Source organism: Tetrao urogallus (assembly GCF_951394365.1).
Source record: "Tetrao urogallus genome assembly, chromosome: 4".
Taxonomy (NCBI): Eukaryota; Metazoa; Chordata; class Aves; order Galliformes; family Phasianidae; genus Tetrao; species Tetrao urogallus.
The window spans coordinates 46,700,711-46,716,484 of NC_136817.1; the positions used below are offsets into that span (position 1 = coordinate 46,700,711).

Sequence of the window (15,774 nt, forward strand, 5' to 3'; positions counted from 1 at the left end):
TTTATCTTAATGTGTCATTTTGTCACACTGCATTCACTTGAGTTCTCTGACTTTTCCAGGTGTGTGGAAAAGCTTTACCTTGTGGTAATCACACATGTGAACGAGTTTGTCATGCTGGTCCCTGTGGAGACTGTCCTCGTTCTGGGAAAAGGTTCTGTCCATGTGGAAAATCAAGTAAGCCTTTTTTTTTTTTTCCCAGTAAATTAAATAAATGTCATCCAGCCTTTGACTGTCAGCAGTTTAGGTTACTTAAGCAGTACAAGGTCCGTAAAAAGTTCTTACAGTCAACTGTAAAAGCTGAAACACCTTTTTGCTTCATTCTTTCAAAGCTTGATTTAGTGGCAGGGGTTTTATTGTCCATGTGATTATTTCTGGGGAAGCTCTTTGCAAAAATGAGAGAGAGAATTTGTGTTTGAAGTCATATTGCAGAATGCATTGTTTTCTAAATTTTGTTCTGCTAATGTTTGCTTGTACTTCTCTCTTTTTATTTAGAGTTTATGTTGCCTTGCACAGAAGATGTGCCCACCTGCGGTGATAGCTGTGACAAAGCTTTAGAATGTGGCATCCATAAATGTTTGCAGCGCTGCCATCGAGGTCCCTGTGAAATATGCCGACAGGTCGGTCCAGCTGTGTAGCTGTTTCACATACACTGCTGTTATCAAACACTCCATCTTCAGAACACTGCAGTCTACTGAGGAAAATGAAATGACATCTGTTACAAAATCTGTGGCTTTTCTGAGATAAAGATGTCTTATTACTGTAACTTAAATACACCCTGAAAAAAACAATTTTTCCCCAGCTCTTTAAACTTCCTTGCTGTTCTGTTTAATATTTCTTCATTCATGAAAGAGAAGATGCTGTTACATACTGGTGTTTTCTTGTTAATAAGCAAATAATGTTTTGCTCAGACCTGAGTATCTGTGGAGCTTCTGTGGACTGGCCTGTAAAGCTCTTGTCTGATTGTCTCTTGACTGAACACCACAGCCAGGTCTGTGGTGTTAGTATGTGTAGTTAGTATATTATATCTGGGATGAATGTCAGAGAAAACCCACTCATCTACTTCTTAAATTGTGTACGCAGAAGATGAATTTACTGTGCTGGTGAGGTAGTTCTTTGCATGAATTCATTTTGCATTTACACTTGATGTTTTGCACTGCATACTCAAGTGGTTCTCGTGAAGTGGCCATCCTGGTGAGACCAAAGCTGAAGTCTTTCCGTACCATCTGGAGCACAACATTTGCAGTACTGACACAGAATCCCACGTTGGCTATTGCTCTTAGAGCATGAAATACACTATCTGTGTTAGAGCATTGTAATATTACTTGGCCATGAATGTTTTTTTTTCCAGCTAGTAGTAGAATATCTTTTTTATCACTCCTCTTGCATGGTTTTCTTTCCTTTCCTTTTTTTTTCTTCTTTTCTTTCTTCTTCTTGGGGTGGGGTTCCTGTGTATTAAAAATACCTTGCTTTTTCCCTACCTTGCTGCCCAGGAAGTTGAAAAACAGTGTCGCTGTGGGAAGCACACTAAACGCATGCCTTGTCATAAGCCTTATTTATGTGAGACAAAGTGTACTAAAATTCGTGATTGCCAAAAGCACCAGTGCAGAAGAAAGGTAAGTGTCTGGAAACAGTCTGTTAGAAATATATTCCTTAGATAATAACATATATGTATTTATAAATTAACTTTTAAGATGTTCTAATGTTTTTTGGAAGCTTTCTGCTTTTTTAGTGTCAAAAGGTCACTTTAAAATATGTGAGCTTTTTATTAAGTTTGATTTTTTTTTTTTTTTTTTTTTTTTTTTAAACAACTTTATTGATATCCTCATTTCTATTTCTAAAATGAATTTGAGGAAATTTGACTAAATTTCATGAATAATATTTCAAGAAGTATTGGGGGCAGGGAAAAAAGATAGTAGAAGAGGACAAATTTATACCAGAAGTTTGGAGTTACATAGAGTATTTTGTTTCAATAGTGCTGTCCTGGAAACTGTCCACCTTGTGATCAAGTCTGTGGACGGACCCTAGGTTGCAGAAATCACAAATGTCCTTCAGGCTGCCACAGAGGTAAGAACAGGTGAAGGATGCCTGTAGTGATAAACAATAATAGTAAACAAAATATGGTTTACTTTAGTGCTTGTATGACTCTGTGTGGTGCTTCATGAGTTCTTCCCCTTTGCATGTGGGCTTTTTGTGGGAGCAATGTGTCTGAAAGACTTTTGGTGCTGGTTGGAGCCTAAGGGCTTACATAATGACAGCCAGGATATTTGCCTGCCAATTTTACTTAGCAGTGTTCCTCTGAAAATTCTCTATCCCCTTTCCAACTGCTTAATTCAAAGTGAGTTGCTTGACTTCTCCCTGAATAATTCTGGTCACTAAATATGTGTAATGAAGTCCAGCTGCATGTAAAAATGTCAATACTGATCATTCATCATTTTTGAAAATCCTAGCATACAATGTGTGATATGAGTAGTCAGAAAAAAAATGTTGATTGAACTTGAATGTGTCTTACAGATGAGAAAATAAAAATTTGTTACTGAATATATGAAAGGTATCAATAAAAAAAAAAGTTTATTACACCACTTAGTGACCTTGGTTAAAAATATCCTGAAGAATACCAAAATTACCTGGCCACTTTTATCCTGACCAACTGCTTTGACATTAATTTGGTAGGGGATTAAATTGGAATGACTGAAAGGGGGCTATTTTCTCAGCAGTTTTCCTTCTAGAATCTAGTGCCCTGCTGAAGTAGCAGCAGAATAGCCTGTATAATTTACCTTGCTATTCTGAACTATAAATTGCAGCGCCTCAGGAAATAATTCACAACTTGTTCAGTCAATCTTGCTTTTGTGGCAGTGAATCTTAAAGAGGATTATGAAAGGTAAATATGTTAGTTGTCCCATTTAACGTCCTATTAAATCTATTACCACAGGCTGGTAGGTTTTTTGTTTCACCTTCCCCCCCCAGTATTTGTGTTCCTTCCCTTCTTGAACTGTCAGAGGAAAAAAACAAACAAACAAACAAACAACTGGTTACTTTTTTTTTTTTTCTGCATTAGTTTGAGCTGGTTGATACAATCATAGAATGGTTTGGGTAGAAAGGTCCCTCAAAAACATAGTGAAGAAATCGTAACTAAATAACAGAACAAAATCCTGGTTGGAAAACTTTAAGGAGCCAACGCTGCATAACAGGATAAACTTAAATTCAATAGTTAGCTTGTATTTGTTGCTGATTGTATCTTATTACCTGGCTAGAAGTGACATTAATGATTTCTCATAGTTACATTCTTATTAGAAGAAATGATAAAGAAATAAATACTTTAAAGTATTTTAAGTAATAAATAAACAAATGATGTTGATTTTGTGAGAATTTGTACCCAGCGAAGCAAATAATTATAGTATCAGATGTAGAAGATTAACTCCTGCGTGCTAACAAATTTTAGCCTATTACAATTTGTGATACTTTATTGTCACAGTGTTTGGAAGTATTTCTAATGGAGGCAGTGAGTTTGACTTTAAAAATATATATTTGTGTGTTTCTTCCTCCTCCTCAATAGTGGTTTTGTTGCTCCTGAAAGTTGTGACTGCATATTTTATAGTCAGTTTGTAATCCAGATTACGTTAGCAGTGACCTAATATATCTTACTGACCACTGATTTTAAAGGAAATAGTGTACCTCCTAGAAATAGCTTGCCAGGTCATGTCCTTGAAAAGGTTCCTGTTCTCAGAATTTCTGAGAGATAGCTGCTGATAATAAGCACTTGGCATTTAGCAGTGTACAAGTTGTAAGTGTATCGTAAGTAAATGGTATGCGTGCTAATCACTCAGGGCAACATAACCTCAGATTCCTTGTTTATTTTATAAAAGCACCTACTTGTATGTGCTGATTATATATTACAGTTCCATTTATAAAGATTGTGTTCTTTCAACCTTTTTTTTTTTTTTCAGCAGCTGTCTGTCAGAATTGCTTAAAAACTTGTGCTGTTCATAATGCTTGCAAAGCATTGTTTTCCTTAAAGTTTGAGTGCAACATGGTCAGTAAGCTAAAATCCCTCTTTTTTAAGATGCATATTCTTACTGTTGATTGTTCAGTAATGGAACAACAGTTGGCACTTGAAGAAATAGTGTGGGAGAGCTTTAGATTTAAAAACAGATATTTTAGTGATTTTTATCACTAAAATAAAAAAATATATATATTGCATTAGTAGTATGAATTGCTTTAGAGATGAAGAGGATCTTTTCAAAAGAGCATTAATTATATGTAAAGGATGAACATTTCTTAATATTGTCCAAAACAGTATCCTACCATTTTTTCAATGTCTTCTTTTTTTCTTTTGTATTCTGAAGAAAAATGACTTCATACATATATAAGAACAAAATGTATGTGACAGTATTAAGCTTTGTGTTGTCCAAACAGTTGGGTTCTAATGATGCTGGCTTCTTTTTATAAAATGAGTGGGTGGATTTGTTTCAGACTTGGTAGCAGTTAACAAATGATAGCATAATCAATATTATAATTACAGTTATTTTATGATGATTAAATTGCCTTTCCCAAGAGGGATTTGAAATAAATTAACTGAGTAAGCAGAAATAAATTAACAGCCATTTGTTATTTAGATCACTGGAGGAAGATAATGATACCATATGCAAATTCAGACTTACATTGATTACCATTGTTCATAATCGGCTGTTCATTCAGATGATCATGCTGTTAATGTATTTATTTTAGGTAGTTGTAATCCGTGTCCAGAGACTGTAGATGTGAAATGCAATTGTGGAAAAACTGTAATTAAAGTGCCCTGTGGCAGAGAGCGCACCATCAAGCCTCCCAAATGTAAACAGCTGTGCAGGTCAGTATAGAAAGTGGGCGTGTTTCTGGTTCCATCGTGGAATTAAAAATACCTTCAAAGAAAGTAGTAAAATATATCAGTTTAAAAAGTAAAAATTACATTGCTTGTCAGTTTCTGCATCCTTGACCATGCGGATAGAGAGATAAGTGCTAATTCTTCATTTAAGACAACTCTTAGCTGCTGTGGTTTCATGAGCAGCACGTTACGGAGAGGTTCTGCTCCACTGAACCTTGACTCTGTAGTCCATTCCCTTCTTCAGGTCGTCTCTGGTACCTTCAGAAGGCAGTTCACATAAAATCTCGGCAGTGAAAACAAAAACAGTATTTTCTGCTGAGCTGCCGCAAGATTACTTAGCTTGCAATTGAGTTGGGTTGTAATAACTGTAATATGCAAAACCGGCTTTTACTTTAATTTCACTTGGAAATCATGTATAATTTGACCATAATATTCACCACGAGGAAAGCGAAAATTAAACGTATTTTTAAAAACAGTGTTTGTTTTAATTCTTATATTTGAGCCATAATTGCCCAGTGACGGTGTGGTCTTATTCCTTGCTGCCATATTGATTTCTGCATTTTACTTCAGTCGCCCTCCTACCTGTCATCACCCTACCCAGGAGAAGCACTATTGTCACTTTGGCCGGTGTCCTCCCTGTCGTCAGTCCTGCCAGAAGACGTTAAGGTGTGGTCATTTGTGCCCTGTTTCCTGCCACGATGAAGCACTTGTGAAACAAACTGGCATTGTAAGTAACTAGTGAAAAATGGGGTGTTATTTGTGTGCTGAAGAATAAGAAACAGTTGTTTGGCCTTAAACTTTTGTTGAAGCCTTTTGGAAGTCAGAATAAGTAATTGAATACAGAAGTATTCATACTGCTTAATTGAAAAGCTAAGTGATTCTAGTTCCTTTGTTGTAATCTAATTTGTAATGTACATACTTGGGTAGCCTTTAGCAGTTAGGGTAATTCAGGAAATTATAAGAACTTTACTGTCTGGAATTTCATTACATATGTTTAATTTCAAGTATAATCAATTGGTAATTCTTAAGAGAGAAGGAAAAAATTAAGTTTAATTGGTATCTACTAAACCATCAAAGTGTGCAGAAATTAGAAGAAATTGTTTGACATCTTCACATACGATGCATATGTGAATTTCAGTATGATGATTTCAAGCTTTTAGTAGGAGTTTTTCTATATATTTTTTTACATTTTTTTTCCTCTGTTAAATGCTTGCTTTTTTGTTCTTTTTCGTTTGTTTGTTTTTGGCTTTGCATTTTATTTTTAGCAGTAGGGCCACAGGCCTTTTTTATCTGTAAAGGTGAAATTGTTGTTCTATCTGGGGAGGTGGTATTGGGTTTTCTATTCATTTTTTTGTTTGTTTTTTAAATTACTAGAAAGTGGATTGTTTTTTTTTTATTATTATTATTTTAGGAATCTCTTTAGATAATTAGTTTATTTAAGTTTAAGCACGTGGTTCCAATGGTGTTTTGTACTTTGCTCTTAGCATCAATTTGCAGGTCCTTGGGAGCAGCCATCTGAGCCAGCTTTTATTCAGACTGTGTTGCCATGTCCACCCTGTGAAGTTCCCATACCTGTGTAAGTATTAAATAAATAAAGAAAGAAAACAAAGTTTGGACATGTAGATACTGCTCTCTTCAGATGATGTGAGCTTATGTGAACAACATTCTCATTCATAAACCTGGAAGTATTGGTGATGGTTTAATAGTTCTGGTAGTATGTACTTATTATATGGAAGGAAAATAAAAAGTGGTTGTTTCTAATACAATGCTGCCTTAAAAGAAAAGTATTAAAATCTCAAAGACTGACATTGTAAATTGGTAGTCTTTAAGTGACATACACCCATTTTTTCCATGTAGTTTCTTTCTTCTTTAGTTTATAGGATTGTAACTTTGTATAACTAATTGCTATTTTGTTTTTCTGTTGTTCACTGCATGGATCTTCCCTATAATTTATTATATGCTAATGGAAAGTATTTCTACTCAGTACTCCTGATACTTGTGCTCAGAGTTCAAAGCCAGGTTCCCAAAAGGTGAAAAATATAGAGTTCTGGACAGCTTGGTTTCAGTATTTGGGTGCATTACTTCAGGAACAGTGTTGTGTAGGTAGGTGTATGTAGGGCACATCTCTTAGTCCTTTTGAGCTCCCATCTTAAAATCACCTCCTTCAGTTCAAAGGCACTTTTCCAGAAGATAGTTTGCTCAGTGAGAAGGAACCTATACTGGGAAAGCTGTATTTGATTTTCTAATAAGAATTTTATTGGGTTCATAGCATTGCTATGTTTTATTGTGCTTGGCAAATTGAAGTTCTGTTAGTATTAGGTACCGTTAATTCTGGAATACCCAAACTCTTCTGATAGATCGTTGCAACTATAATGTTCTTTTTCTTTGTGAAAGTTGCATAACAGAAATTTCCTGTGCTACAGAGTCCCTGATGCAGAACTTTGTATTTCATGAACTTCCTAACAAAATATTCCTTCAGTCTGTCGAGATGCTTTTGAGCGGCATTGCTATCCTCAAATTAACAAGAATTCCACTTGTAATTGGTTTTCAAGTAGCATGCAGCCAATTTGAACCTGGTGATCCTGCCAGTTTTTCATGCAAGTAATTGCTCATCTGGTACCAGTACATCCCAGCTTGAGTGCAAGGTTGCTGTGTGGGTCCCTTGATCTACAAAAGTCTGATTCTTCTTGCTGATATCCTGTTGTACTAAAGACCTCACGTAGCTATAGGTAGTTGCTTTGTATTAGAAATTCTGGAGTTGCTATCATAAAATAATAGCAAAAATTGTTGAAAAGGTGAAGGCATTGACCTACATAAATAAATAGGCTTTTTATTTTAGTTCATGCTCAAAAGCAAATTAGGTTTTGACCTACTTTTTTTTTTAGCTCCATGTGTTGCCTGCACTGGCCTGAATTGCACTTTGTTTCTTTAAAAAATGTATTACTTTCCTGTGAAAGACACTATCGCTTATCTACTTAAAGAAATACATGCTTTCTAAATTTTTTTTCTCTTTTTTAACAGGGAGTGTCTTGGACAGCATGAGGTGAGTCTGGAAACTGGCTTTTTAAGTAAGATATGAAGTGTATCTCGCTTCGTCAATCTGCAAGAAAAAGTACCGAGGGAGAAATGTTATGTAGCTTTTTTTATGTTTTAAAACCAATGAAATAACATCACAAAGGCTTACCTATCAGAGCTGTGTTAGTTCCTTTTTAAATTAGAGTTCTTGGACAGAAATGAAAACTCATATTTGTGAAGCTATTCGTGTATTGCATATTTGTTCAAATAGTGTTTAAATTGATTTGTTCTGTCTTCACTATGTAGTTCTGTGGTTTTCTTTCCCGCTTCATTGTATAGTTCTTCTTCTCTCCCTGTTCTGTTTCTTCAATTTCCCAGCACCTGGTGTGTCTTTGTGTTCATTTCAAAAAGAATGAGAATATAGTGCTGTACCAGAAAATTCTCAAGTGATTTGATCTAAGCGCAAATGGATAATGTCAGACAACACAGTTGAATTATTAGCTTACCTTTTTGAGATTTAGGCTTCTCCATCTCAAATCAAGTCATTGGCTGTTCTGGCTTACATAGTATAATAAGAAAATCAAATTAACACTTGAACCTGAGTAATAGTGTCAGTATTCACAGTCATTTCTAGAAGTCAAGGAATAGAAGATCAGCATGTTTTTCTCATTTTTTAAAAAATAATTGCTAAACTAATCTTAAAAACATATTGCTATTTACACCTCGGTTCGGTAATACCTCTACTGGTAAGTAATGCACTATCAAAGCACAGCTGATACCAGTATAGGAAACCTAATTCTATTTTAATCTCGTGAAAATTTCTAGAAAATAGTAAACTTTAAATATTCAAGATACCCACTTTTTTTCTTCTTTGATCTTCTTTAATGATCTTTTGGTATGAGTTGTAATGGTGGCCCAATATGTGGTAGCAATGTCACAGATTTTTTTAACAAAGTTAAAACAGCAGTCTATTCGTGCAATACATTTATTGATCCAAACATGCTGTGTGAAGACAGTTTCCACAGAGCTGCTTTTCAGCTTGCTAGTTGCCAAAGAAAAGTATGTTCTTGAACTGCATGAAAGGAATAACCATGTCTTTTTGTTTGTAGTTGGAACAGCTGATTTATGTTTTTTGCTTTCCACAGCAAAACTTCCAGGTATATCAACTGTATCTTATTTTGAATGAATGACATCTCTTGTGATAGATCATAATAAATCTCATCCTATCTTTAGTGAGCTTGCATTAAAACAAAAAAAAAAAGCAACTTTGTGCAATCAGCTCAACTTAAAGTGCGCTAGATAATGTAAGCTGTTTTAGAACTGTTCAGATTTGCAAGGATGTGAACTTCGTATACCTCCCTTCTCTTATTAGAGAAAATGATTTAAATTTCAAAGTGTATTTATGACTGCTTATTTCAAAATATCTGAACAAGGAAATCCCCTCTCTGTTGCATAATGCTCTTAGCAGAATCAGTTAATGACTTTGGGTCATGGTTTTGTTACAGCTTACTGTAGAAAAATAAGGAGGAATCTCAGAGTTTATACTTAAGGAATTTATGTTTACTGAGATTAGATGGAACTTTCCATCTTTTGGCCAACAGAGTGCAATGTTTCTTTCCTGCTCAAGTTTGGCAGCCTCTAGAGAGGAATTAAGTGTCCTAATCTTAGAGACTTTGGTAGCAGAAGAAAAGAATGACTTGTTTATTACTGTGCGAGTTCAGTGTGTTTACAGTGTGTTTTCAGTGCCTTGTACATTTAATGTTGCTCTGAGATCTCTAAAAAGAAGGAAAAAAAACCCACTAAAACCAATAGTGTTTGCTCAGTGTTTTACGGTCTTGTTGGCTCTTAACAAATACTCTCACCTCAAAGTAATTTACTTTTGTTAGAAGGAGAAATTGTTTGTATAGATTTCTGAACAGTTGCTCTACTGCAATAGTTTCCAGCCCCTGAGGGGATTTTCACAGGCAAATCTGAAAGTTTCACAGGTGAGCAGTGTAATGGTTTTCTCAAGGAAAGTTTTCCTATGAAGAGGGGGATTCATTGCTGCACTATGATTTGCTTTTGTTGGACCTTTGTTATACAGCCTGCAATGGGTGAGGTACAAAAAGCAATTAGCTGAGGATGAAACAGTCTACAAGGGCTCCTTGTGCTTTACCAAGATGCCTGCAGATAATGAACAGAAGAGAGAATGGATACAAGCAGTTTAGGAATTGTATGCTATTACTAGTACAAATTTATTTTCTTTACATTTCCCCTTGGACAATAATTTTAACTAGTGTTGGTGCTGCATTGTATCAGTGAAGTTTTTTTTTTTTTTTTAAATTTCTCTTTGACATTTTAATTTATTTTAAGGGATAGATTTAGTTCTACTTCTTGCATGTCTTTATGTATTTAGGAAAGTGATTTATCCTTGAGATAACAGGCTTAAAACTACTTTTCAGGAAACATAATTTTATCAAATTTGTGTTCACTGAAATACCATTCTACAAGATGTTTAGCCTAAAATAAGATTTTCTGTGGCTACAGCTTGCAGCTTTCTTTTAAGTATTTTTATGGTGTCAATTTCAAGTATTTTTACATGTAATTAGAGCAGTTGTTAATTCTTTTTTATTATAAATCAAAGTACTTAAAAGCAGCACCCAATTCTGATTGAACTTGTAGGTGTGAAAATCACCTGTCGTCATAATTGTTGCCACCACAAAATAAAACTTGGTGGTTTACTTTTATTTTTGACTTTCACATTTCGTAGCAGTAACATACCTGTGGTCTCTTTAAAATTTAATTCTGAGAGTTGATGTTTATATTCAAAATCAAATTTTATGGAAAAGTTTTAAAGCCCCTGCAGAAGGTTTTAGGAAAATATTCTTGTTTTCCTTATGATGAGTATTTAGAACATACTGGAAAATCGGTTTTGTTTTTAGGAAGAAAGAATACTTATTTTCTTGTTTTCTGGGGGGAGGGAAGGGGGTTGAGTATGTGTTTTCTTTGGTAGAAATTTAATGCTGTGCTGTATTATTCTGATTTTTTTTGTGTGTATGTGTGGATAATTTATAGGAGGAATGCTGTTAGTCTGCTCTGTTGTGCTTGATTTTTATTTTTGTATTCCAACTGATGCATCTATTGGTTATGGTTTTTTTTTCCATTTGAAAAATGTCCTGGAAAGCTTCTAAAAGCTGTCATGTCTTTTTTTTTTCTTTGCCCTTATTCTTTAGTGAACAGAGAATGATGCCTCCTTACTGTCTTTTCTTCTTTTACCTTCCAACATCCTTTTTACTATTTACCTTGTTGCTGGAATGAAGTGACTAGGAGAGGGAGGAGGAGGAAGGAGATGGAGAAATGGGAAGGGGCAGGATAACAGAAATGATGCAAGCTCAGCTAATCAGTGTATGTTCATTGGACACAGCAGTATTCTCTCTTTTAGGCTCTCTTTCATTAGGCCTGTTGCTGGCTTTTACTCATTTGGTCAACAAAAGCAAAAGCCATTACGGACTGAGCTGTAGTGTGCTTGCAGGAGGCAGTAGGGGCAGGCAGCATTCAGATATGTTTCATAGCTGCAGTAGTGCCTTAGCCAGCATAATGAGCTGCAGTTCTCATATGGGGATGTAAGAGAAGCCCCCTGCTTTTTTTCCTCTGGAGTTCAGTCTCTCATATGGATTCTTCCTGTTCACAGATTTTCTGTGGGTCAGGATGAGAAGGAATTCAGAAGTTTTGTGAATGAATTCTGTTTTGCAATGGCTTAATGTGAAATCCAGTCTTTTTTCTTTTTTTTTTTTTTTTTTTCTGGTATGGGATCAAAAAAGATTTCTATAAGCAAGTGGATTCAAATCCTGCTTTGTGTAGTTTTACTTAGGATTGAAGGAAATCAGCATGTGCACACTGCTGAAGGGAGAATGTTCCTCACCCTAACCTATGTGCTTCCATTTTCTCCTACCTTACTCACCTGCTTGTATGGCCAAGCATCTTGTGAGACTGGCAAAATAAAATAACTTGTTTTTCTGTCAATTTATTTTCTTCCATTTTAATTAGCTGCATTGTTTTGCTCTAAAGACAGATGTGTAGTAGAGCTTGTTCAAAGTAAGTGGTAGGAGAGTGCAATTAGGATTGTAGAGTTGGAAGAGAGAAAAAGAAGGGGTGCAGAGTGAAGCTATTCAGTCAACTAAAGCCGTAACATAAAATCACAGTCAAAGTGAATTATGTCACATTAGCCTGTTTCGTGGTAACATCAGAAATAGTTTCTCTTTTTCTCTGTACAATGATCACGATTTTTTAAAAAAAGGATTTTGTGACAACTCCAGAGAAACATTTTTTTTTTTCCACGTGAATGTTATATAATGGTAGAAAAATAGGAACGAGTGAGTTTCCTTTAATATTTTCTATATTGGAAGGTACTTTTACCATTCAGCTTCAGGGAAGTAACTTTGTTAGCTAACCTTGTTAACTATCTATTTCAGTATCAGTGGAAGTTAGAGGTAGAATTGCAAGAATGTTTTGCATCTGTGATGACCATAACACAATTCGCCCCGTGGAAACAAACTATAGACAGCTTTTGTAATAGATATAGAGCTGTTTGGGAACCTTTCCTGGTGGACATGGATGTAAAGCAGAAAGAAGGACTAAATGGCACTATGGGGTTTAAGATTGTAGTAGTATGTTTAGAAAAGGAAAAGGAGATGGGAAGGAGTGAAGCTAGGTTGTGAAAGTTAGCAAGGTTTTTTTTGCCACGTGTAATTAATCAGCATAAAATAAATGTGTGATTGTAGGGATGAGAGCCTGAAGTGTCTGTGTATATATATTAAAAAAATAAAGTCGATTGCTTTCTGCTGATTTTGTTCTTTTGCAAGGTACTTAAGAACAAAAGTTTCTCTAATGGTGGTGTGTGTTGTATATAAATGTTCATACACATATGACACAGTATACATGTACAATCTTATATGCACATGCTATCTGCCTATAAATATAAACAGATAGATACAAAGTTACCTACTTATAGAAATCTTATATTTTTAACTTCCAGGTTAGTCCATTGCCGTGTCACTCTGCAGGTCCCTACTCGTGTAAAAGATTTTGTGGGCGACTTCTTAGTTGTCAGAATCACACTTGTATGAAAGAATGTCATCATGTTACTAAAATCAACAGTAATGCAGATGGAAAGAAGGTAGGTTGATTTCTCTTTTGCTTTTACTTTGTTTTAAATACTGTCTTCAGTTTTAACTGGAAAATAAAGAATTTGCTGCTCGAACATATAGGATCTATTACAGATTCCACTGGAATCTGATATATGTGTGCTCTATTCCCACTGATGTTGTGACAGTTACTAGTCTGTACTCCTTAGACAACAAAACTGGGACAGTGTTATGTATTTCATAAATGCTGCACATTTTGTTTTTTGTAGATTAATGTTATGTTGCTTTTTTAACAACCTACTGATAATGCCTCTGAGCAAACACACTTGAGTCTACTGGGAAAGCTGCTTACTGAGAAGAGCTGGATATGGGTTGAGAAGGTCTGACATCTGTGGCAGAGAGCACAGATTGCAGAGCAGGCAAAGACTTTCTGAATCACTGGAGCGATATATTCATGTTTATCAATTTCTTCTAGAAACTGTTACTTATGAGCTATAGATCTTAGTTGCTGAAAATAATGTTGTAAAACAAATGAAAATGCAGAGGTGAAAGTTGCTGTAGTTTTGATCAGTCGAGAGCACATAGCTTATGGTTTGAGAGAGTCATAGTTTGGAGGAAAAAGACTTTTTAAGCTTTTAAAGCATTAATTTAAAAAAAAAAAAAACAAAAAAAAAAACAAAAAAAAACAAAACAGCATCACCTCTGGTCATATAGAAAACTGAGCAAGCATTCAATAGGATACAAAACATATCTATTATATTTTAGCTTATTGTATTAGAATCACAGAATTGTAGGGGTTGGAAGGGACCCTCAGAGATCATCAAGTCCAACCCCCCTGCCAAAGCAGGTTCCCTACACCTTTGCACAGGTAGGCATCCAGGCAGGTCTTGAACATCTCCAGAGAAGGAGACTCTACAACCTCCCTGGGCAGCCTGTTCCAGTGAACTTTAATAGGATTATTAATTTCTGAATTCGAGTCTTAGAAGAGGTGTTGTTTATCTGATAACTAGTTATAGTGCAGTTATGATAGTATTTAATTAATGACTGCAGATTTTTTTGTCTGAAGATTTTGAGCTGTTAGGGCAAGCTGTTGTGGACCAACAAAGTCCAGCAATAGAATGACAACAATAAATACTGAGAGTGGCAGCACTCAAAGATCTCTAGTTATGAGTATAAGAGAGTGTCTGCTTATTCCTGCAGTTTAACCAATTGAGGTGTGTATGAGTCAGGTTATGCCTGGCTCCGTTTTGGATGAGGCAATGCATTCTCAAAAAAGGGATGCTTATGTACATATGAAATCTGAATAGATCTCATTTCTCAATTTTCTTTGAACGAACTCCAATTGTTTTTGATATCTTAAAACTTCTGTTGTTTTAATAGACTAAATGGCAAATGTATTCAGAAAAGGGCTGTTTAAATTTCTTGCTGGTGTGTGTGTAATTATTTTTGTCTGGAACTAAGATTTTTTTCTGCCTGTTAGAAAATACAGTAGAAAGGCCAGCTGTTTGCATTTACACACAGCTTGCTACGTTTCTTGTCACAAATCTAAAAATGCTTTCATTTGCTGCTATCTTCCTAGGTATTGATTTAGGCACGGTGTGTTTTGTAGATGATCATTGTAGAAAGGTTCCTTTTTAAACTTCTGCAGCAAAGATTGTTCAACTGTAAGTGGAAGAAAATAAGAGGAAAAATATTTAAAACTTAAATCCTTATGTCCTTGTATTAAACAGCATAAAACAATGGTTAGATCTGTGGGATAAGGCCGATTGTGTGAGGTTCAAAAAGACCAAGTGCTGGGTCTTGTGCGTTGGTCACAACAGCCTCATACAACGCTACAGGCTTGGAAAGCTGTGTGGTGCAAAAGGATCTGGGGGTTCTGGTGGGCAGCTGGCTGAAGGTGAGCCAGCAGGTGGCCAATGAGGCCACTGGCATTCTGGTTTCTATCAGAAGTAGCGCAGCCAGCAGACTCAGGAAAGTGATCGTTCCTCTGTGCTTGGCAGTGATGAGGCTGCACCTCAAGTACTCTGTTCAGTTTTGGGCCCCTCAGTACACAGAAGACATTGAGACCTTGGAGCATGTCCAGAGAAGGGCAACGAAACTTTTGAAGAGCCTGGATGCAAGTTGCATGAAGAGTGGCTGAGAGAACTGGGACTGTTCAGTCTGGAGAAAAGGAAGCTCAGGATAGATCTTGTTGCTCTCTACAACTACCTCAAAGGAGATTGTAGAGGGATAGTGTTCAGCTTCTTTTCTCAGGTGACTAGTGATCATACAAGAGGTAATGGCGTCAGGATGTGCCAGGAAAGGTTCAAGTTGAACATAAGGAAAAATTTCTTCTCAGAAGAGTGGTCAAGCACTGCAACAAGCTGCCCAGGGTTGGTGGAGTCACTGTCCCTGAGGGTGCTCAAGAACTGTGCAGGTGTGGCAGTGAGGGATGTGCTTTAGTGAGCATGGTTTCATGGGTTAACAGTTGGACTGGGTGTTCCTGGAGGTCTTTTCCAACCTTGATGATTTTATGATTTAGTTCTTTTGCAGAAGCATTGTGTAGCCTCATTCTTGGGTAAATTGGCTTTACTTTGGTTGGTTCTATGTGAAACTGAGCATTTGAATGTGGTTGTGTGTGTTTTGAATACTGTGCTGAATGGGTTCAGTTATTAAATCACATTGATTTTATCTGTGCATATTTCCAAACTGGGGTTCTGTCTAAGTTATTGGGACAGGAACAAGTAGGAATGAAACATATTTTACCTTAATGTTCATCAAATATTTTCTGGGAGG

At 35.9% G+C, this 15,774-nt stretch overlaps 1 protein-coding gene across 1 annotated transcript in view; it reads left to right on the plus strand.

The window, feature by feature from the left end:
- Positions 1–15,774, plus strand: part of NFXL1 (nuclear transcription factor, X-box binding like 1) — a gene marked incomplete at its 3' end in the record, with an annotated part of 40,777 nt that overhangs the window by 5,477 nt on the left and 19,526 nt on the right. Inside the window, exons 8-16 of the mRNA XM_079534410.1 lie at positions 60–174; positions 493–617; positions 1,491–1,613; positions 1,974–2,064; positions 4,726–4,846; positions 5,432–5,588; positions 6,346–6,437; positions 7,883–7,904; positions 12,891–13,031. Coding sequence (XP_079390536.1) covers positions 60–174; positions 493–617; positions 1,491–1,613; positions 1,974–2,064; positions 4,726–4,846; positions 5,432–5,588; positions 6,346–6,437; positions 7,883–7,904; positions 12,891–13,031 — 987 coding nt within the window. The remainder of the gene's footprint in view (positions 1–59; positions 175–492; positions 618–1,490; positions 1,614–1,973; positions 2,065–4,725; positions 4,847–5,431; positions 5,589–6,345; positions 6,438–7,882; positions 7,905–12,890; positions 13,032–15,774) is intronic.